This window comes from Panulirus ornatus, chromosome 59 (assembly GCF_036320965.1).
Source record: "Panulirus ornatus isolate Po-2019 chromosome 59, ASM3632096v1, whole genome shotgun sequence".
Lineage (NCBI taxonomy): Eukaryota > Metazoa > Arthropoda > Malacostraca > Decapoda > Palinuridae > Panulirus > Panulirus ornatus.
In genome coordinates this window covers 2,783,421-2,804,656 of record NC_092282.1, presented here as the reverse complement: position 1 = coordinate 2,804,656, position 21,236 = coordinate 2,783,421, and the positions used below count along the sequence as shown (strand labels likewise).

General features: G+C 40.8%; 2 protein-coding genes across 11 annotated transcripts in view; both read left to right on the top strand.

The window, feature by feature from the left end:
* Positions 1 to 7,405, top strand: part of LOC139767329 (carboxypeptidase B-like) — a 46,274-nt gene extending 38,869 nt beyond the window's left edge. For 8 of the 9 annotated variants that reach the window (XM_071696644.1, XM_071696642.1, XM_071696635.1 and 5 more), the window contains exons 2-7: positions 1,438 to 1,503; positions 2,284 to 2,382; positions 3,034 to 3,178; positions 3,608 to 3,805; positions 5,252 to 5,417; positions 5,652 to 7,405. In XM_071696644.1, the coding sequence (XP_071552745.1) occupies positions 1,438 to 1,503; positions 2,284 to 2,382; positions 3,034 to 3,178; positions 3,608 to 3,805; positions 5,252 to 5,417; positions 5,652 to 6,267 (1,290 nt within the window). In that variant the 3' untranslated portion in view covers positions 6,268 to 7,405. Of the gene's footprint in view, positions 1 to 1,207; positions 1,259 to 1,437; positions 1,504 to 2,283; positions 2,383 to 3,033; positions 3,179 to 3,607; positions 3,806 to 5,251; positions 5,418 to 5,651 lie in introns of those variants that run through there. The other variant, XM_071696637.1, reaches the window with a different exon arrangement.
* Positions 7,406 to 14,429: 7,024 nt separating this feature from the next.
* LOC139767128 (TBC1 domain family member 2B-like) overlaps positions 14,430 to 21,236 on the top strand; it is a 168,233-nt gene continuing 161,426 nt past the window's right edge. For both annotated transcript variants that reach the window (XM_071696139.1, XM_071696138.1), the window contains exons 1-7: positions 14,430 to 14,993; positions 16,304 to 16,445; positions 17,194 to 17,407; positions 17,975 to 18,171; positions 18,458 to 18,585; positions 19,422 to 19,623; positions 20,384 to 20,646. In XM_071696139.1, the coding sequence (XP_071552240.1) occupies positions 14,530 to 14,993; positions 16,304 to 16,445; positions 17,194 to 17,407; positions 17,975 to 18,171; positions 18,458 to 18,585; positions 19,422 to 19,623; positions 20,384 to 20,646 (1,610 nt within the window). In that variant the 5' untranslated portion in view covers positions 14,430 to 14,529. The remainder of the gene's footprint in view (positions 14,994 to 16,303; positions 16,446 to 17,193; positions 17,408 to 17,974; positions 18,172 to 18,457; positions 18,586 to 19,421; positions 19,624 to 20,383; positions 20,647 to 21,236) is intronic.

Sequence of the window (21,236 nt, the reverse complement as noted above, 5' to 3'; positions counted from 1 at the left end):
TTTGTGTGTCGCGGGAGGATAAGCTACCAGACCCACTGGACGAATTTTGACACTCAGAGATGTGGCGACGCCTGGCAGCCCGGAATGCTCTGGCAGATCAGATAAAGATGTAATATGTAAATAATACATCAGTATGCTTGAAAATTGATACGATCGATTCATAAGAATGCATGGAAATATGTATTGATCCCGGGTTGGTAAGGTAACTATGGAAAAGGATCAGTAAAACTATGAGTTTATAGGATAGACCTCATTGACGGATCTTTACAAGTATACCATTAAGAATGTCAAATATATTCTGGTGATTATTTACGATTCATTTCGATCACCCATGAGTTCTACTTACCATCCCAAAGGGACTAAGAAAATAGTGTTATTATTTATGTATAACTTTAGGCTACAACCCCCTGATGTCTAGGAGGCCACAACCGTCAGCCGCCGCTTGGTCAGTATTTGGCAGAAACACACATCTGACTCGCTGGGTGTCAAGCCAGCAACAACACACCTGACTCGCTGGGTGTCAAGCCAGCAACAACACACCTGACTCGCTGGGTGTCAAGCCAGCAACAACACACCTGACTGACACTGCTGAGCCAGCGAACTTAACTGTAGATGTGCAGATGGTGTACCATCATCATCATCTTCGGGTGTTCGCGAATTATTATTTCTCGTAATATGATAATTTACCCCATAATTGTCATGATTGCGACAACAGCGTGGACATGTATGTGGTAAGGGTACATGTAACTGTGTTGCTTGTTGCGGTTTATTGAGTCATATGTGGATAGGGAGCTGTGGTTTCGGTGCATTACACATGACAGCTAGAGACTGTGTGTGAACGAATGTGGCCTTTTTCGTGTGTGTTTTCCTGGCGCTACCTCGCTGAAGCATGGTGTCAGTAAAATACTTTCTCTCTGTATATTAAGAGAAATCAATACCTTAATACCAAGGCTGATGATTGGTAACATGATATCAGAAGTGATAGTTTGAAGTGATCATGTCTGTTGTTTTTGGTTAACTTTTGAGTCAACTGTGTCATCTTTTGCATCCTTGAGCACGACGGTACTACCCTTGAGCACGACGGTACGACCCTTGAGCACGACGGTACGACCCTTGAGCATGACAGTACGGCCCTTGAGCACGACGGTACGGCCCTTGAGCACGACGGAACAACCTCCTTAGGTATGATAACTTGGGTCAAGAGGCCAAGGTCTTCATACCCATGCTCAGACTGGGGTCATACCGTCGTGCCCAGGAAGTAAGCCTAGGCTACCTGCCATATATGTTGACCACACATTACTACTTTTTGTATCACTGAATTTTTATTCTTCTACATGATTAATCTTGTGCCCCTGCCATGTTGCATATGCATGTTGTTGTTCTCATGTTGGTTGTGGTGGTGAGGAGTGTGCTAACCCCCCCGTATCTTTCTTGCAGATGAGGGCGATAATTGCGTTGTGCGCTATGGTGGTGGCAGCTGTGCAAGCTGAGGCTGGTTCCCAGGTGTGTTTGTGTGTGTGTAATGACCTGTTTGTACAGCACGGGGGAAGAATATTCAATACGTGGGGTCCTATTTGATAAGATTTCTTGTGTCATATTTTAAACTTGTTTACGTTGTCTTCCTCCCTCACAACACAGGGAGGTCGACCTTTCTCTTCCATCCTTTGAAATTTCATTATTTTTCAAAATAATGTTCGTGAATATATATATATATATATATATATATATATATATATATATATATATATATATATATATATATATATATATATATATATATATGGCAGTAACTTTGATTAAACAACAATTGACACAAATGGTCGGTTACCCGTCATTCGTTTTCTTCTCGCCAGTAAATTTGTAGATCTCTGCCTTTGTTATTCATTGTTCACGAATGTTGGTTAACTGGTGTGGTCTCTTGACTCACTATTGTTGTGGTTTTCACAACTGCTGAGATTTCTACAAACAGATTATTATTATTATTATTATTATTATTATTATTATTATTATTATTATTATTAATATTATTATTATTATTATTATTTACTCCCCATGCCCATATTGGGGTATTTATTAGCCATTAGAGCTTCTTATTTCCATCTACATAATACATGAACTACTGGATAATCCTCGATATATTTCATTACATGATACATATAATGAGCTGCAGTACACACAGAGGCCAGTAGTGGTGGATGTGACATGTGTGTTGTGTGGTGTCTGTGGTGCACACAGTGACGTCATGATGGTGTAGACGTTTAACATGTTGGTCGGTGTCCACAGCTGTGGCGTGTGGAGGCGCCCTCCTACCACAGGGTGGTGCGCGCCTTGGAGGACGATGGGGACGTCGATGTGTGGGCTGGAACCGCAGACCACTGCAAGGTAAGTGTGGTACGGTACCTGTAGTTAGCACACCTCCCACCTCCTCCTGCCCTGACATCCCCTCAGTAAGCAGATCTGGCGGTGAAAACCCCTCTTTTCCCCCAGAAAAAAAGAAATGACCCTGAGCACTCAGAAAATTCCCTAGAATGTTTCAAAAGGGGGAAAAAACGCTGTTGAATACTCAGCAATGTCCCTAAATATCTAAAAATACCCCTTAGCGTCCCAGGAATGTTTCTTGAAATTGATACTTTTTCCAGTCAGTATATCTGTCCATCCAACAATGCCCCTAACACCCCCAACAACAACGTCCATGGATACCCAGAAATACTGTTGTTTCCCCTGCATGATCCTGAACGCTCAGAGATGCATCATGGCTGCTCACAATGCCCTGACATTCGACTAAGTTCCTTGATATGCCTCAGATTACTGCAGAATAACCATACATGTTTGGGATGCCCCGGTAACACACACTGACACACCACAGTGCACCTGGACCTCTCATAATTCTCATGAACGCCCCTGTATGATGATACTGTAATATACTTGTTCAAAATGAGTTTGGATACAGTGATACCCTAGACCCGTGTGTCCGGGCTGTTGCAAGACAAACTGGAGAATGTAAGTTTTACGTGTGACGGACGATCTTGGCAGGTGTTGGTTGAGGGCAGCGCCAGTACCCGGGTCGTGAGAGCCTTGGCGGAAGCAGACATCGGCCATTCTGTCGAGGTGGAAGACATGATGGCTCTGGTGGAGCAGGAGAGGACCCACATGCAGGAGAGGAGGAGGAAGCGAGCAGGTAAGTCGTGTCGCACCGTCTCGTACGTGGTAAGACCTACCACCCAATTCTTTCTGGTGGTTAAGACCGTCCGGTAGGGTAGATTTGAGGGTGTGAGGTCTGTCTTCTCCCACAGCTCGTGTCATCACATGCATACACACGCTGTGCTTACTGCAGGTGTACAGGGTTGTTCGCTTGTGCAACCATTATCAGTTTACGGGGAGGATAGTGCATGATATATGTCCTGAGAAACGAGGTTGTTAGGTTACGGATAGGCCATTATTGAGGGGAGAGGTTCTTTATATTACTGGACTACCTCATTATGTTCTCAAGGTCCCCTGCATCCCCTCAACAGTATGTTTTCCCAAAATTTGCTAAATGTCAATACTGTCAACTGAAATGCGTCATGTTATGTGAGTGTGATTGATCATGAACTCACGACCTCCACAGCCCAGCCAATGGACTGGACCTCGTATCACGACATGGATGACATCGAGGGCTTCATCGGGTGGTTGAACTCTACTGGCGGTGACCTGGTGCAAGTGGCCTCACCTACCCGTTCCGTGGAGGGGCGCGAGGTGCTCGTCCTCCGCATTAATGACCCCAGCTCTCAAGGTGTCAAGAAGAAGAAGATTTGGATCGAAGGAGGTGAGGAAGATTTTCCGATTTAATGAAGCCATTTTGAAATGGGAAAGTAGTGGGAGTAGGAGACCGAGTTGTAGGGAGGTTGTAGCAGTAGGAACCTGAGGGTTGTAGGTTGGTTGTTAGAGTAAGAGTATGAAGGTTGTATGTTAGTTGTAAGAGTAGGAGCGTGAAGGTTGTAGTTTGGTTGTGTGAGTAGAGACCTGAAGTTCGTAGGTTGTTTGCAGGAGTAAGAGCATGGAACACACTAGTGATACAGCTTCCTTGTGTTGATTTCTCAACAAGAACACTTGTGTGCGACTAGAATGACCATTTAGATATCACGTGCACCCACTTCAAGATGACTCTTCTGTTAAGGTAATGTGCCAACTATTCACAAATCATTTGGTCTTATAGATGCTTCATTATAAATACTTTACCTTATTTTATCGCCTTTCTTGCTTTAGCATCAGGGACGACCTAATGGTGCCTTATTTGTACATATACAGTCTCTAGCTGTCATGTGTACGGTACTTAATACCAGAGCTTTCCATCTGCAGCAGCCAAATGCCACCTGACTGCGACTCTTGCACATGACCTGGTTCAGCCCAGTAACAGCACATCACTGCTCCTGTACCACATCACTCCACTCCATGTCGTCCAGTGCCTGCTTCTTGCCCTCCTCAGTGTCCATACCCTAATACATCATAGCCTCCTTCACACCATCCTCCCATCTTCTTGCTCGTCACCTCCTCTTTGCTCTCTCCATTTCTGACACAGATTCTCTCGGGTAGTTTTATTTTACTCACCTTCTACGCATGCATGAATCATCTTAGCACACCCTAGTTGACCCTGTGCGTTAGACTGGACTTGTTTCCCGACTCACAATACATATCCTCAAGCTTTTCAATTCCAACGACCCCATCCTCCTATCCTTTGCATTCGAGGCTTAAGATTCACATTCAGACACTGCTGGTCGATTACTCTGCCCTCAGACATACTCACCTTTGCCTACACAAGACACAGACCTTTGTACACAGGCTCCTTAATACATCCAGGACCTTAGCCCTTTCTTCCACTCTATGACTCGCTTTAGTTCCCATATTTCCATCCACTGCCATGTCCTCTGCCAGGTACCTGAAGAACATTATAGTGACTCTTTAGTCCCACAAGTTTAGAGCCTTATTTCCATGCGTTACCAGACTCCACCTGCTTGTGGTTACACTGCGAATGAAAAGTCATCTTTTGCGTGTGGATAAGAATGGAATGGAAGAAACCCAGAACTTGTAGACCTCCGTAATTCAAAATCAACAGACTCTCCAGCGGTTGATCCAAAATCCCTTTCTGCCAGACTTGTCACTTCAGAAGTATGATTTATGGAAAGTATCAGGAGCTGCCAACAATACTCTCTCGATACTTCACTTGTTAGAGTTGTGTCTGGTGCTGGTAATGAAGAAGTCCTGGTTCCCTCAGGTATCCACGCCCGTGAGTGGATCTCCCCAGCTGTGTCCACCTTCCTTATGTACCAGCTGGTCACCAACCCTGAGTGGCGTGACCTGCTCAAGGTCACTGAATGGTACATAGTCCCTGTGGCCAACCCCGATGGCTACCAGTTCTCCTTCTCTTCTCAAAGTGCCAGGTCAGTACACTGAAGGAAACTGATTTCTGAAATTCGTGTTTTTCCATTTACATCACTTCAATGGTTATATCAAAGTATGGTTTAGTTAAGGAAACTGGAGTTTTGTTTGTTTTATCGAGCCATACGTATATCATGCTGATGAGTGTTACAAGTATAAACTCATAGTTTCCTGTATAGTACATAAATCAAGTTTAGTATAGTCTTATTCCCGTGACTTTATCATCTCTGTTTCAGGTTGTGGAGGAAAAATCGTCGCGATAATGGTGTTTCGGAGCGCTGCAAAGGAGTAGATCTAAATCGCAACTGGGACTTCAAGTGGGGAGTTGGGGCGTCCGCCAACCCATGCAGTGAAACATACAAGGGCGTTAATGCCTTCAGTGAACCCGAGACCTTCGGCCTCCAGCAGATGATGAGAACCATACCAGACATCGACCTCTTCATAACCTTCCACAGCTTTGGCCAGACGGTGTTGTATCCTTGGGGATGGACACGAAATGCTCCTTCAAATGCCATGCAACTGAAGCGTCTTGCTAAAGCGTTTACTGACACAGTGAAGCAGACATCTCTAGGCAAAGTTGACTATGACATTGGTGGTTCAGGACCTCTTTATGGCTTAGCTTCTGGAGCCACTGACGATTGGGCTTATGGGGAATTGGGAATTCCCTTTTCCTATACTATTGAGCTGCCTGACCAAGGCACGCATGGCTTCTTGTTGCCCGAGAACCGTGTTAGTAGCACCGTCATAGAGAGCGCGGCTGGGGTACATTGCATGGTCAGCTTGCTGGCCAACAGTGGCTCGTGTGCACGCCGTCGCACCCGCAACCCTTCCTCCATAAGGTTCAGAGGCTGATCAACTGGGACTTTACGACTTCCAATATTCTCTTCACCGTAGTAACAACATACCACTGACAGTGCTAGAAAAAAAAAAAAACGATCTTGGTGTGTGCTGTCTCCTGGCCTGACAAACCTAAAGGGCTGTTAAAATGCCCCTTAAATAAAAGTCGTTTGGCAGCTTACAGCCATCCTAGGAATTAGACCTGCTTCTCGTTTAACCCTTACAAATGAGTAACATCCAAATTGATCAATGTCGTATCTATTGGATTTTGTTTAAGAGAAGGCAGGCTTATGCTGCAGTGTGCAGGGTGAGAGAAAATAGGCATTTACACTTAGCTTTGTGCGCCATAGGAAACTGTTAGATAGGGCGTTAAGACTTGACAGTTGGCCTCTCTGACCCACAAGAGGCAGGATACTCATGCAGCCCCACTGGTGGAGCGACATGCACCATAGTGGCAACTACCACAAGATTTAGTTGAAGATTTGTGGATGATTATTCTCACTTAACTTTTAGGAGGTGTCAGCGAGGCTTTGTTATGCTTTCATGTGTATTTATAGATCTATCTTTATAATCTTCATTTATTTCTAATTGTATTTAAATATTAGTGTTATGAAAGCTTTCATGGAACCCTGGAGTAGCGTCACAGTACCACTACCGTTGTGAGTCTACATTAAAGGATTGACATAACTTATGCACCAGCCAGAGACTGCAACCCAGTCCCCCTCCAGAGAGGCTCCTGGTGACCCCCCACCATTTGCTTGTGACAGGCAGCGCTGTTTGTTGTCCCTGTAGCGGAAGATGACCAGGAGGTAATGAAGTTACTTAAAATACTATGAAGCCAAATATATTTATCATCACTCATTACTGAATACAGCATGTAGGGCAAAGGTTTAATGTGAGATTGTTACTGATGAACTGCAGTCTTGTACACTTCAGTGATGAGTATTTATACAGGATGCGACGGTGTTTGATTATTTTATATTTGAACTTACATTCAGTCCCAGTTTCATGGATTTCCTGGCTTAGGTTTACTGTAATGTATGGTGTTCCAGTATCACTGAAGACAAGATTAACATTTGCGTCTAGTGCTGTCTACCTCACTCCCACAGTTACTGCCAGAACTAAATGGCGCTGTAATAAAATTGATCACGTTCGTATTGTTTACTCACATTCCTTGGGTTTAATGGATGTCTCTACCACACACTACTCCCACCAGTAAGTTGTCTGCAACGCAGATGACCAAAGAATCTGTATTTTTTCATGTATTGACCGAGTGATGTAGGTGCTCTCTGCCTGATGGGGGGAAAACCAAAGTAAAATTTGAAAGACAAGGTGTTGATACCCTGGTTGTGGGAGGTAACCTTGTTGGTAAGGCGATAGGAAAAGATGGAAAATAGAAAATGAAAAATACTGAGGTATGTTTAGTGTGCGGCAGGTCAGATACTGGAAGGGCAAGAGTAGCCAGGTGTTGTGTGAAATCTACGAGTTGCCTCGTACTACTTCATATGATCTGTGTCATGAAGATGGGAACAAGTGGTTTTCGTAAAACCTCACTAATGTGATCACAAGACCTCCGTCCAACACGTCAGTCGCTGGTGTCATAACCTGCCCGCGATTGTGCTGGGTGTACTACCAAGATGTCCAGTGCCAGAGCTACCTGGTGGGCGTCCTACAGTGCCAGAGCAACTTGGTGGTCGTCCTACAGTGCCAGAGCAACTTGGTGGTCGTCCTGCAGTGCCAGAGCAACTTGGTGGTCGTCCTGCAGTGCCAGAGCAACCCGGGGGTCGTCCTGCACTGCCAGAGCAACATGGTGGTCGTCCTACAGTGCCAGAGCAACATGGTGGTCGTCCTACAGTGCCAGAACAACATGGTGGTCGTCATTCTGCAATGCTACGGCCTTTCACCTACACACAGCCAGTACTGCTAGTACCGCAAAGCCGCCAAAAGCTAACAGTGAGAGGATTCGAACAACATAGAGGGAAGGCTTTACCACAGGCAATTATTATCTATTTGTTTCCGAGTTCCTACCCTGAGTGTTACCAAATTGTTCGTCGCTGTCCTCAAGAGGTCATTTGAATCTTAGGAATGTAATAATTCTAACATCAACAGTCGAATTACGGATATAAAGAATTGTTACCCAGTGTCTACGTTACTGTTTACAGGAATACACTGGAAAGCCAGTCATGTGAGCTGTTCCTTATCGTTTGTGTGTGTGTGTAATATTTTCCTAGGATTATGTCTGAATCATTTAAGTGGTTGGTGTTTACTTAGGAGAAATGTTGGTGAAGCTTTCAGAGATGTGAGCATGACTGGCAGGGTTGTAGCACATGACAGCCAGGTCTGCCACCTTACTTGTCAACATGCCGAACACTGACCACACTGTGGATGGTAGACTCTGGTTTGCGTTGGTGCTGTATACCTGATAGCACACAGGAGAGGGTAATGCCGCTGTTCGTCCGTTCCTGAATTTGGCAGGAAATGCTGAATATATATATATATATATATATATATATATATATATATATATATATATATATATATATATATATATATATATATATGAAATTGATTTAGCAATTAATGATATAGTTTTGCCATATTATAATTGCTTTCTTTATAGTACACGAATGTTATGAGGAGATTGTGTAAATCATAATTCTGAACCGTATGTGAGAGCATAATATGTACTCTTAAGAGTTATTTTAACACCTGATGTAGGTCTTGTATAGATTATTGGATTATTGGGTTGGTGTATGTACGTTGACACGACGGGTGTAATGATCCTGGGACGATATATATATATATATATATATATATATATATATATATATATATATATATATATATATATATATATATATATATATTGAATGAGGTAAGAAGACCCTCTACACGTGAGGGAGCTGTGTCATGCCCAGGTGGCTTCAGGTAAAATTCTGAATATCTTCCTAGATCGTTGACTGTTGGGTTTGAGTAAAGTAAATACGGGTGATGTGAATATGAAAGGCAGGAAAAAACAAGGTTGATAAACTCTATCTCTCTTCCGAGGTTCCGTACTGCTATGGAATCAGACATTCATGATTTTAGGGCTCTAATGAAAGGCATTCGTCTATATTAGATACATTTAGTAGAGTCCCCGGTCCGTATGATCAACAAACGTTTTCTGTAGCTCGGGGGGGCCGTTAATCATAACCATAACTATAACATGGGCCACATGCATAGTGAGAGTGTGTATGTGGTCTTATAATTATCCTCAACGCCTGAAGATGGTGTTAAAAGATTTGCCGGTTGTTGGACGTAGCTTAAGCTGACGGCCTTCATGACCCTGGCAGTTGATAGGCCTTAAGCCCAAATCACCAGCCAACTATAGCTAAACTCTGCTACCCGTCAACAGACTCCGCTTCCCGTTATATGACCGACATATTATCATAGATTTTTCTTATGAGTTTTTTTTAATAAGATCAATAGTAAGCGTTTAGCAAAAACCATATGATGAGGGGAGGGGAGGGGTCAAGAATATTGGCCCAATGATAAGGTTTGTCTGTGGGACTGACGTAGCGAAGCGATCGATAATGTTGGGGGGGTCATGCGGGAAGCCCTGCCTAAGCCAGCAACCTCCCTCAGGCAGACACATCGACCTATGTTCAGTATCTGCCGCAGGTGTCATGCACGGGCGAGGCTGACGTGTACACGGGGTCAAAGTGTACGTGAAATGCACAGGCATGACTGAGATGTAGGTAGGGTTACGACGCACGCGCGTCATACTGGGGTTAGGCGGCCTTGAGGAGGGCGACAGGTGAAGGCGACCCGTCACCTGGGTCAGGCAGGTGCACCGTGGGGGGCGCCACGGACGCTGACCACTGCTGACCTTTGTCAAGGTAAGGTAATCACGTACACATTCCCTCGGAGGGTAGCATGAGAGGAGAGAGCAGCCAGTGTGTCGCACTGTTACTGATCCGTGCAGGAAGTGTAACAGGAAATCGAACTTCCCACATACGTACAGGCACATCCTGGTGAACGACTCGTCACAATGTAGATAGATAGGTGTTATGAGGCTAATCTTATCTCAAGTATATGACAGATAACAGGATCAAGTAATGGATGACAAACTCGTCCTCAGTGCACCAGCGTTATCAGTGAAAACTAAAAGCGGTATGTTATCTCGCGGGACCTGATTCTTATCATCATGCCCTTGCAGTATCTGACCCTGTCATGTAAAGATAAGCAAATTGTTACCAAACATCGTAGGTTTATCAGGTCCTGAAGGTCAGTCGTTCATGTTGGTTAAGATGGCCAGTGCAACGACCACGCACACCTGCCTGTGTTCGACATTTACCTCTTCACACATTTACCTCACCCATACTTGACCAAGACCTTACTCGCCAGAGGTCAGGCAGGCGGTCGAGGCCCTCACTCTCCAGCCCCCAGCTGGTGAGCTAAGGCATGCTGACCGTGGTCGTAACACGGACAGACTAAGGTCACGCCCCAACACTGATAGATCAAGTCATTAAGGAAGGTGGTGTCATCTTGTTATTTACATTCGTCCTTATCGCCGTTCATCCTGGGTTGTGAAGGCGGCTGGGGGGCACAGGCGAGCCTGGCTTTATTGAAACCTTAAAGTGACTCGTCGACGGGCAGCGTGAGGATGAACACGAATAGCTGACGAGCAGGGGGTTGTTTCTCAAGGATGAACACGACTTGCGGACGGGCTGTGTCTTTTGCTTCCCAGGCTGGACACAGACTGAGCGGAAATGATCCGTTAATAGGGTAGCGGTCCTGAGAGTGTATGTACATGAAACAAGATGAAACTATATAAACCCTAACATAACCCGCTCTGAATTTATATAAGCACTTGGAGGACTTGCAAAAATGTTACACGATTTATTTGTCACGGGATACGATAATCAAGAGTATTTGGAGACACGTAGTTAAAAAATGTAACTCCTCCGTTACCTATCGTCAAAAGCTTAAATCCACCAAACTGAACATCAGCATAATGAGATTCGAATCTGTATATGTAAGGATTAGTTGCTATGTTGGTCCATCGGTCAATATCTCTCGCTCAAGATAACACGACATAACAATAGCAGTATCTAAACCATGAACTGTGTTGCCATTTGCTCTGTTGTATTAAGATGAGACCCGTAACAGGCGTCACAGTACCAGTTGGGAGGGTAGTCTGCATATCAAATAGCCATGCGCCGACCTGATGCCTGACCTGTAAACTTGACAGGTTGGTAACTTAAACTCACAGAGGCTTAGACAGAAGCTTATTCAAAAAGCTCTTTAAACCCGAACGCACGCCTGTAAGACCTGTCTTCCACAACACTTACTTGGAGATTCCAACATATAAGCGTCAGTAAGAAAGAAAGCCAAGGATGTGAGAGTAGAAGAAATCTCGACTTTCTCAGTGGCCAGCTGTCCTCCGGGAAATTTGCAACGCCATACGTCTTGGCTATTGGCCCTAGGGGCGCGGCGGTCAACTCCCCGGGCCCTACATTAGACTATGCCTGGCAGACTTGAATGAAAACCTAAAGTACGTTCATATGTTTACACTTACAAATACACATCCATAGATAAGCATTTATATGTTTTCATATATATAGTCGTACGAGCAAACGAACAAACTACACATTTCCGTTATTCTTCATAACATATACATGGCGGTTAAAGGGCATCTCCCGCCAGGCAGCATGTGTTGTCGGCCGCCGGGAACCCTACACCAGCAAGTGGTCCAGTCGGCTTCAACCTGCGTGACACACTTCTCAACACCTCCAACCGCTCCTCATCCCTCCCTCCTCTAGCAGATAGGAGCATGACGCTACAGTGTCACTCATCAAAATGAAGCCAGAATACCCATGATACTTATGAATCTATACGATCAAATAAACATACATGCTAAACAAAACCTGAATAACACCTCCCAGCTATTATAAATTTGAGATAGCATCTTTGAGATAAAATTTGATATCCTGGATATCGCAATATTGATTCTTGGTACCTCTGTTATTGCTCTTATGATAGTACCAATGTTTTCATTACAAGATTAACCTTTTCTGATATGTTCCACTGAAACATTCTTCAAAACTCTTTGTACAAGAGAGTATCATATCTAGGGGTCAGGAAATGACGCGCTTATATGTCTTAGTCCATTTTGTCTGCTGCGTTGCCCTAATATATGATGAACAGTTTTTCATCATTCTTTGCTTCTTTTCCATGTTGGTAACATTAAATGATAGAATTAGCCAAAACTGAACGAACTGACAAGCATCAGTATTACAAAATAGATTCGAAAGGTCAAGTCTCTCGAAGCAAGTCCCAAGATCATACAGCGGGTCCGTTCGAGCCGCCGGAAAATCCCTCCCTCCCGGGCCGTCCGTCTCAGGATACACTGTCCCGGCCGCACGGTACATGAAAACAGACCGTGAGGCTTCTTGTAGTTAACTCTGTATTCACCTGTACCCCGTCACCAGCCAGCAGGGCGCCGTCAGCACCTTGGGTTACCGCCAGAGCTTTTCGAAGCCTCATTTTCGTAATGCAGAGTAACACTGTCATACATCATTTTAGTCTATAAGCAACAAGAATTTGCTTGGAATATCAGAATTTTTGTTGATTCTACATAGAACGTTAGTGGATAAACCTTATTAGAACCTTTTTTATTCTATGAAATAGGTTACTGTTGTTATAATCACATATTCTTGTATTTTGCATCGTGGGCAAGTGTAAGGGACATTGAAATGAAATGGGGGTCTGCCATAATGAACTCCTTTCATGAATTTTGATTACAAATTCAGTTTTCAACTGTGACGTCATAAGTTTCTAATATGATGAGTTGGTTGTCTCTGATTTTCATTATACTGTGTACATATTCTAGTCTGAAACAGTTTCCATCTGAGAACCATGCCATTTACACTTCATGATTTGTCAACTAATTTTTTGTGATAACTCAAGAATTACCTTTGAAAAATATCTTTAATCTGTAGATTTTTTTATTAGAAGTGGAGCCATTTAGCTACAGTTTTTGCATGTACCGCATCGTAATTTTCAAAAGAACTAACCCATAACGACTGAAAAGGTTGATATCCCTCTGAAGGTGGAAAGTTCTTGATATCAAACCAAGTAACATGTGTGAGGTCGAAAACAGTTTGAGCAATGTCTTGCTGTAAAAAAGGAATATATATATATATTTGGGAAAAGGGGGATTGGATGATGTCAAATTGTTTACCTACATCGTGTTTCTGGAACAAGATTATCAGCCGCAGAAACCTTTTCGCTTGTGTGATGAGGGTTACACGACTTGCGTGTTTTTTTTTATGCAAATGGTGAGTCCATAGCTTTCTTCTTGTAACTGGTGGGATTGTAAGTCCCGTTGACTTATATTGTGAAATGATAGGTTGTTTCTTTTTCTTTTTATCCGCTCGTGAAATGCGGGTTGTAGGTCCGTAGACGATTGTCCAGGAGACAAATTTTATTCCACATACGTTTTTATAAAGCGTGAGCTCTAAGGCCACAAGATTTTCAATATATATATATATATATATATATATATATATATATATATATATATATATATATATATATATATATATATATATTCTGACTCGAAATGGATAAGGATAGATATCTTGAGCAACATTTCGAGGGTTTTTTACACACTGAGTGAATGTTGAGATAATCTGTTGGGCAAAGCTTCCCAAGTCGTTTTCATAACTCCAATGTACCAATGTTAATACAACGTGGAACTTATTCATTTCACCTTTTTTTTTTTTTGTCATGCTCTTACAGCCTCCTTCAGAATTTATGTTTGATAAGCTGTTTTCATCAATTGACAGTTTACTCCTGCCTAGTTTATGGAACAGTTTTCGATTTTTATTTGCGATGTCCAGCCTTTCTGTTTTTACTGTTCCCATTTCTCGTTTTTTTTTTCTACTGCTGTTGAAGTGCTGGCTTGCAGCCGTGTGTATTTCGAGTTTAATCATAAACATATACGAGTACACGCAGGCACACATCTGGAGTACTTTGTGTATTTTTATTACATGTGCTCGTAAAGTATAAGTAATTGCTCTTCAGAATTATAGAACGGTTGAAGTGTCTGTGAAGTGGGATCGAATTCCCCTCGGGCTGCGGTCGGCCAGTGTTTATCCCGGCGTCTATTGCAGGTGTTTGTTTACGTGTGCACGGGAAGGGCGGCGCCGATGAATACCCTAATCACTCGACGCTCCACTGTATCCATGATCGTAAAGTTCGTTGCATTTCTATGGATATCTCGCTGGAAATATGTTTTATCAGTCTATTGAGCCAGATTCATTACCTCCTAGTGAGCTAGAGGGAGAGGAGAGCAAGATTATAGTGAGAAAGAGATCCCAATCCGGGCCTGTTACTGGGAGCTCGACGGATGCAGCGGAAGATGTTGGTAGACCTCGTAGCAGGACTAGGAGCCCTGACAACCTCGGCAAAATTCAGGAAAAAGTTGAAACGAATGACACCAACCCGAGGACAGATTATAAATTGTCAGGTTATTTGTACAAAGTGTCATCGTCACCGAATAAGATAAATGTTTCTGCCTTGAAGGGCTTGGGAAGCTCCCACAAGAAACGATGGTTTGTCTATTCTGATCATGTATGCAAACTTTATTACTACAAGCAGAAGAATGACCCTGAACCTCTTGGAATGATTGACATATCACTTGCAACATTTTTTTTTGATCCAGAGAACAAGAATGAAGGGCAGTTTACCATCAGGTGAGAACCACACATGACTGTAAATAACATTATTTTGCTGATTAGTTGGCATTGGTGGATCAGATGTTGAATTGCTGACGAACTTGTTTTTCAGATTTTTGCTTTTCCCCCCCTCTAAGTTACAGTGAGGTAGATAATGGTAGAGAGCTCAGAGAAGAGCTTCCAAGTAGGGTGTTTGGTAGTATTGATAAGTTTGACTGTTTTAAGCAACTTTTGGCCCAGATTCCACGATAGTTACAGATATGAGCTTTCCTGCAGACACAGCAGGTTTAATGCAATTCTGACTGATCTTGCACTCATAGATTTTGTGGTATTAGGAATCTTATTTGCGAAACCATCACAGGAAACTTGTTAAATCCATTTGTGAAGTGGATATAAAGTAAGTTGGTTGGCCAGATACTCTCTGACTTATTAGTACTAACTGATAGGGAAAATTACTACTACCAATGATAAATGTGCAAGTTGTGTATTTTAGGTCTGTGGCATTGTTAACATTAGAATAGGTAAGAAAATTATAGGAGTCAGCATGTTGTGTAGAACACTCTCACAACATTGAAGTTAACTGAAATCAGGTGATTAGCTAAATCTGAAAGTGGGCAGGGCATTGAAGGTGAGGGAAAATATCGAACTAAAAGATTTAAAATAAGAAAAAATATGTTTGGACTACAATAAAACTATGGAAATCTCACTTTCCTTAGGGGCTGACATCTTGACTCTTCGTATATTTTATTTTAGAAATGTGTCATTGTTATAGCTATCTGATTTAGTTTACCTGCTGTTGCCCTGAGTAAATGAATGCACACGAAGGAAGACTAAATAATTTTCTTCTGAAACTTTCTGGTAAATCCAAAAATAACTTAAAAGAATTGGCAAGATTTATATTTGCAAGTTCTGGGCCTTCCTAGTTGCAACTACACGTGTTTCATAGAACAGGATTACATACTTCCAGATGATAATGGGTAAATGAATCCACAGCCATGCAAGTACCCACTAAGTACAAACTTTCTTCAACACCTGGCTTAGAATAAGCTCCTTATATAGTGAATACAAATGCTTTATTTTGTATTATGTTTTCTTTGTGGATTGGATACATAAATAGACCATCTTTTTTTAATTTTGGGATATACTTATGAAATATAGTATAATAATTGTCTCATTCTTTGAAGTCTGAATATCCACCTCTAATTTAGTGTAGGACATCATTGTTTTTTAAATGAAGTATATTAGCGTCTTATATAAATTTCCAGTGTCATAATAAGAATTGTTACGTATGTATAGTACTACGAATTTAGTATTGTTTCATATCTTAGGTGTGGTAATGATGAGACTGTGTTGGAAGCATCGTCACCCCAGAGTCGGATGTACTGGCTTCAACACTTACAGGCAGCCCGGAGAGAGTTTAGCCAAAGACGCACTGCTACCAAAACTCCAGCAAGACGAACCACCACTGGGGTACTGTATTCTCTGATAATGTTGCTAATGATTTGTTGATAAATGATGCACCTCATTTTACATTTTGTGTGTGAATGGCAGTTGATGGTAAAGATAATTGCTAATAGTAATGATAATGAAAATGATAGGATTAATGATAATAATTATAATAATAATGATAATAATAATAATAATAATAATAATAATAATAATAATAATGGTGAAAAGATACTCAATATAGAATGTTTGCATCAATAGGTGTGATGACGGATGACACATGACGAATAACAATATGATTGACATGTTTATGGTAAGAATATGATATGTAGGGCTTGTATTGATGTGTAATAGGGGAGTCAAAGATGATAGAAAATTAAGATTATTGTACATTGCACATGCTTACTAATTTATGTCTTATTGGTAGAAAACAGTTGACTTAAAATTCCAGGATGGTTGGATGATATTTAGTACAGCACTGCCCTCCTTCCTCCACCTACAATTACCTTGCAGACTCCTTTTCATAGTGAATTACTGTATTATATCTAGCCAGCTATGTGGTTTCTTTCCTCCTCTTCAGCTGCACCTCTTCAAAATATTTTATATTTTATTGATATACAGCAAAACTAATCAGTGTAAATTGGTACAACTTCACATGCAACTGAAGTGAAAAGTGTTATAAGCTTTTGTTTAGATAATTTATTTTGATATACAGTATATTATACCCATTTTTTTAAGAATATTTCCCACTGATGTTCTTTTTGAATTATAGCGTCCAGACTCAGGGTTACTCCAAGATGACAGAAGTAGTCCTGTTCCCACTCCAGATCCTCACCATGACCTTATGATGCCAATGACACGGCCAAGTGATACTGGGAAGGGTGATATACCTCCTCGTTCTCCATCTGCATTATCAGATGCTCGACTAGTCCTGTCAAATTTGCTGCCAAATACTCAGCGAAAGATATTTAAGAATAATAGTGAATGTAAGTAAACTGTGGTATCTTTGTGACCATTGAATTGAAATAGGCTTGCAGCTAAACCTTATCTTACAATTTTTCAATAGATAAGAGAAAATTAGAAAACTGCAGTGTTTGAGGTACATTCTGTAAGTTTATGAAGATTGCATAAATTCCCTGCATCCATTTAATACTACTCTACTTGAGAGATAAGTTTGAATTAATTTCTATGAGTTTCATTTTGTGATCCTTTATATGGCTTTAGTTGTATTCCTTTGCCATTTACTTTACAACCACCTTTTGTTATTGCCCATCCTTGGGAATTCTCTGACATATGTTTCTCTTCTCTCAGCCTTATGTAAATAAAACATATCAGTCTGACAGATGATTGATTGGAAAGCCTATACTTTTACTGATTTTTAAAGAATGTTTGCTCCTCTTGAATAGTATATGTTTAATGAAGTTAACATTTTGTAGAGGATCTCTCTTTGTGAAAGATTGCCATTAAAGAATACATATCACTTTACTTGGAAAATGTTGTGGGAAGGGCTCAAGATTCAAATTTTTTTTTACCAACCTATTCATTCTCTTCAGCTCCTAGATCTCCATCTAGTCCTCAAGCAGCACAACATAGTTCCCTTGGTTCTCCTAGTGATGATCTGAGTTTCGGAAATCTTGGACGAAAGCTTCGTAGCTCATTTCGTGGGCGTCGACCTGCATCTCTAGAAGGAAAAGATGGGGTTGATGTTCCGAGCCTACATTCCAAGGTTACATGCAAAAAATGTGAAGAGGTACTTTTAAATGTTCAGTTTGAAAACGTACATATTATGTAATGTTTATAACCCTTTGTTGTTCATGTTTCAACTGAGCTGAAGTAATTTTGTTTCTGTTAACTGGCTTGTAACATGGTTTAGTTATAAAAGATGCAGTAAACTTTATCTGTAATTGTTTATTTTTCATTGTTTTATTATAATAAACATTAACCCTTTATATGATTTTCTTGATATCTGGTATTTCAAGAGAAATCAGCATGTTAAACTCATTTATAAAGTGTACAGTATAGTCTGTGTTTGTTAGCTTCGTGGAGAGCTAACGTCAGCCAAGGAAGACCTTACTGCCACTCAAGATGAATATCAGGCTTCTCGAGAAGTTATAGATCTGCTGCAGAAGGAACTTGATGCTTTGCAGCAGGAAAAAGCCACACTGTAAGTCCATGTATTCATGTAAATATGAAATTAAGAAATGTGAAGCATAAGCATTTATCAGATCCATTAAAAGGTAGATGCTCCAAGAAGAGGAAGCTGTAATTTTAAGTTCTCTTGTGTTGTATGCTGTATATGGGAATATAAAACAAGGTTCAGGGATACAAATTTGATAAACGTATTTGATGTGTTGATTCAATATGTGGATTTGATTAAAAGCATCAAAATATTATGGGAAGAGTACCATAAATGAAATTTGTTATTAAGTATATGACAGGTAGAGGGAAAAACACAGTTTCCTTAAACTTCTTGTTACTTCAGCTGAGATAAAGAGGTTGTATTTTTCATTTGTGGTTGTTGGAGATTGTGCTGAGGTTTATTGAAATTTAACAACCAGATAAATGACTAAGGGAACCTTTAAAACAGATTTGAATGATGACATGAAGAAGCAGAGTAAAACATATAAAAATAAATAGGAATGAGGTAGGAAATCATTGATTATTGTGCCATAAATGCAGTGTATGGGCTAATATGCAAATTTTAGAACTTGAATTTGAAGAAGTATTTATGAGATTTTGGTGTATATCATGGCTTACAAGGGAAATCAAAGTACTTGCAGTTTTTCTAAGAATTAGTTAGTGGAAAGGAAAAAAGGGGCAAACAAAAAATGTAAGACTGGCCTTTCCAGGCTGGCATAGACAAGGTTGTCCATTTGTTTTGGAATTTTTATTGTTTTGTTTGTGTACTAAAGTGTTCTACAGCATAGTTGTTTGTCAGTTTTTAGTCATAGTTTTTACACAAAGTAATCACTGATTATTAGAAACCATGACTAATTGCAGGATAAGTTTAGACCGAAGTGATCTGACAGACAGTCATGTTCTTGAGATATTACGAGGAAAGGACCGCCACATTGTGAATTTGGAACATGACAATCAGAAGTTGACAAACGATATAGCTCGGCTTACAGAACAGCTATCTGATGCTCAGTCACACCAGGAGCATCTTAAAGAAAAGCTGTCAATGCTTTATTGTCTTATTGAGGTATGGATGATTTAGCTGTTTTATGCTTAATTCTGTGATGTTCCACTTCTTATCATGATTAGATTTGAAATTTGGGTTTTATAATGGGAGAATACTAGTAACAAATAAGAATAAGTGGTGGTATGGGTGAATGGTTTGAAAGAAATGTGGGAGTGCATCAATACCGTTTGATGTCACCTTTTTTTCAGTGTTTTTTTGTATGATACATTATGCGAATGAATGAGATGGGGTGATAGCTAAATCTTCGGAAGAAACAGAATGGTAGCTGCCATGTGAATTGTATACAGATGATGCTGTGCCCCTGGCTGAATTATTGGAAGAGTTGAATGGAGTGGATAGCTTTGATAGTGCACTGCAAGTGAGATGAGAATTCTGAAAGTGAATGTATGTTAGAATAAAAACAGTTTTGAAAGAATTGGGAATTCACGGTGTAGCATCACTTTTAAGTAGAGAGGAACTAGAGGTTTGAGATGAGTTAAATACATGGGAATAGAGTTCTGTAAGGATTGTAGTGGGAATATAGAAATTGAGAATAGAATTATGCAGGAGAAAAAAAATAGAGGTGCACTGAAAGCTTTGGTGAATTTAAGTGTACAGTGTGCAAGAATCTTGTATGAAAGAGTATTTATCCCAACTGTATATTTACATAGAATAGAATACTGTAGGAGGATGTTTAGTTTTGTAGTTAGCTCATTTTTACATTTTTGCATTAGAAATGGCATACTTAGAAAACTTATTGAACCATAGTTTATTGTTTCAGGCTAAGGATAAGGCTATAGTCAGCCTAACTCACCAAGTAGATGAAAATGCTTCACGTTATCGACCAGTATCTCTTCCTCTGATGCCAACATTCAAGACAATAGATACAGCTACTCAATCAACACAGACATCCAATACACAGGAAGATGCTCTTAAAGATGCCCTAGAAGCTTACAGATGCCAGAATACCTTTTTAAATAAAGAAATCCTGGAACTGAATCTCCTCAGAAAATATGCATCAGAGAGGGAACAGAAGTTAATTACGTATGCCACTTAGCAATTTATTGTCAATGAATTTTCTGCCTTATGTGCTCCCTCCCAATTTACATTTTGGTAACATGCAATACCTCTTCCATTTCTCATGGTCTCTGCATGTGTCTGTGGATTTTTCCAATGAGATGTCTCTAATATTTTTTATTTCCAGCCTCTGCCATCTGCCACACCCTTAGTCTTGCTCTGCATCTTTCAGTGTATTACTATGCCTCATTCAGTCATTTTTCTCCCTGTGTCCTTGTATCATTTCACTACTTTGTCCTTTACTTTATTGACCACTACAGTCAATTAGGTCATTTCATATGCCATCATCTCTTCAAATTTAACTTCCATTTTTTGGAAACTCTATCATAGTTTCTTGTGGCTTAGTGATTGGAAAATATGTTTTACTGTGCAAGTTATGCTTGGATTATAGCTTCCATACATGCAAAATATATTTTACTATGCTTGGATGATAGCTCCCATGTTTATTGTACATGATGAAAGTACTACTTATATATTGAAATGTGTAAAACTCTCCCCATCCAACCTTGTTCTCCATTGAGTTTCCGCTCTTGCTTTTATCTGCATTGTGTTAGAAT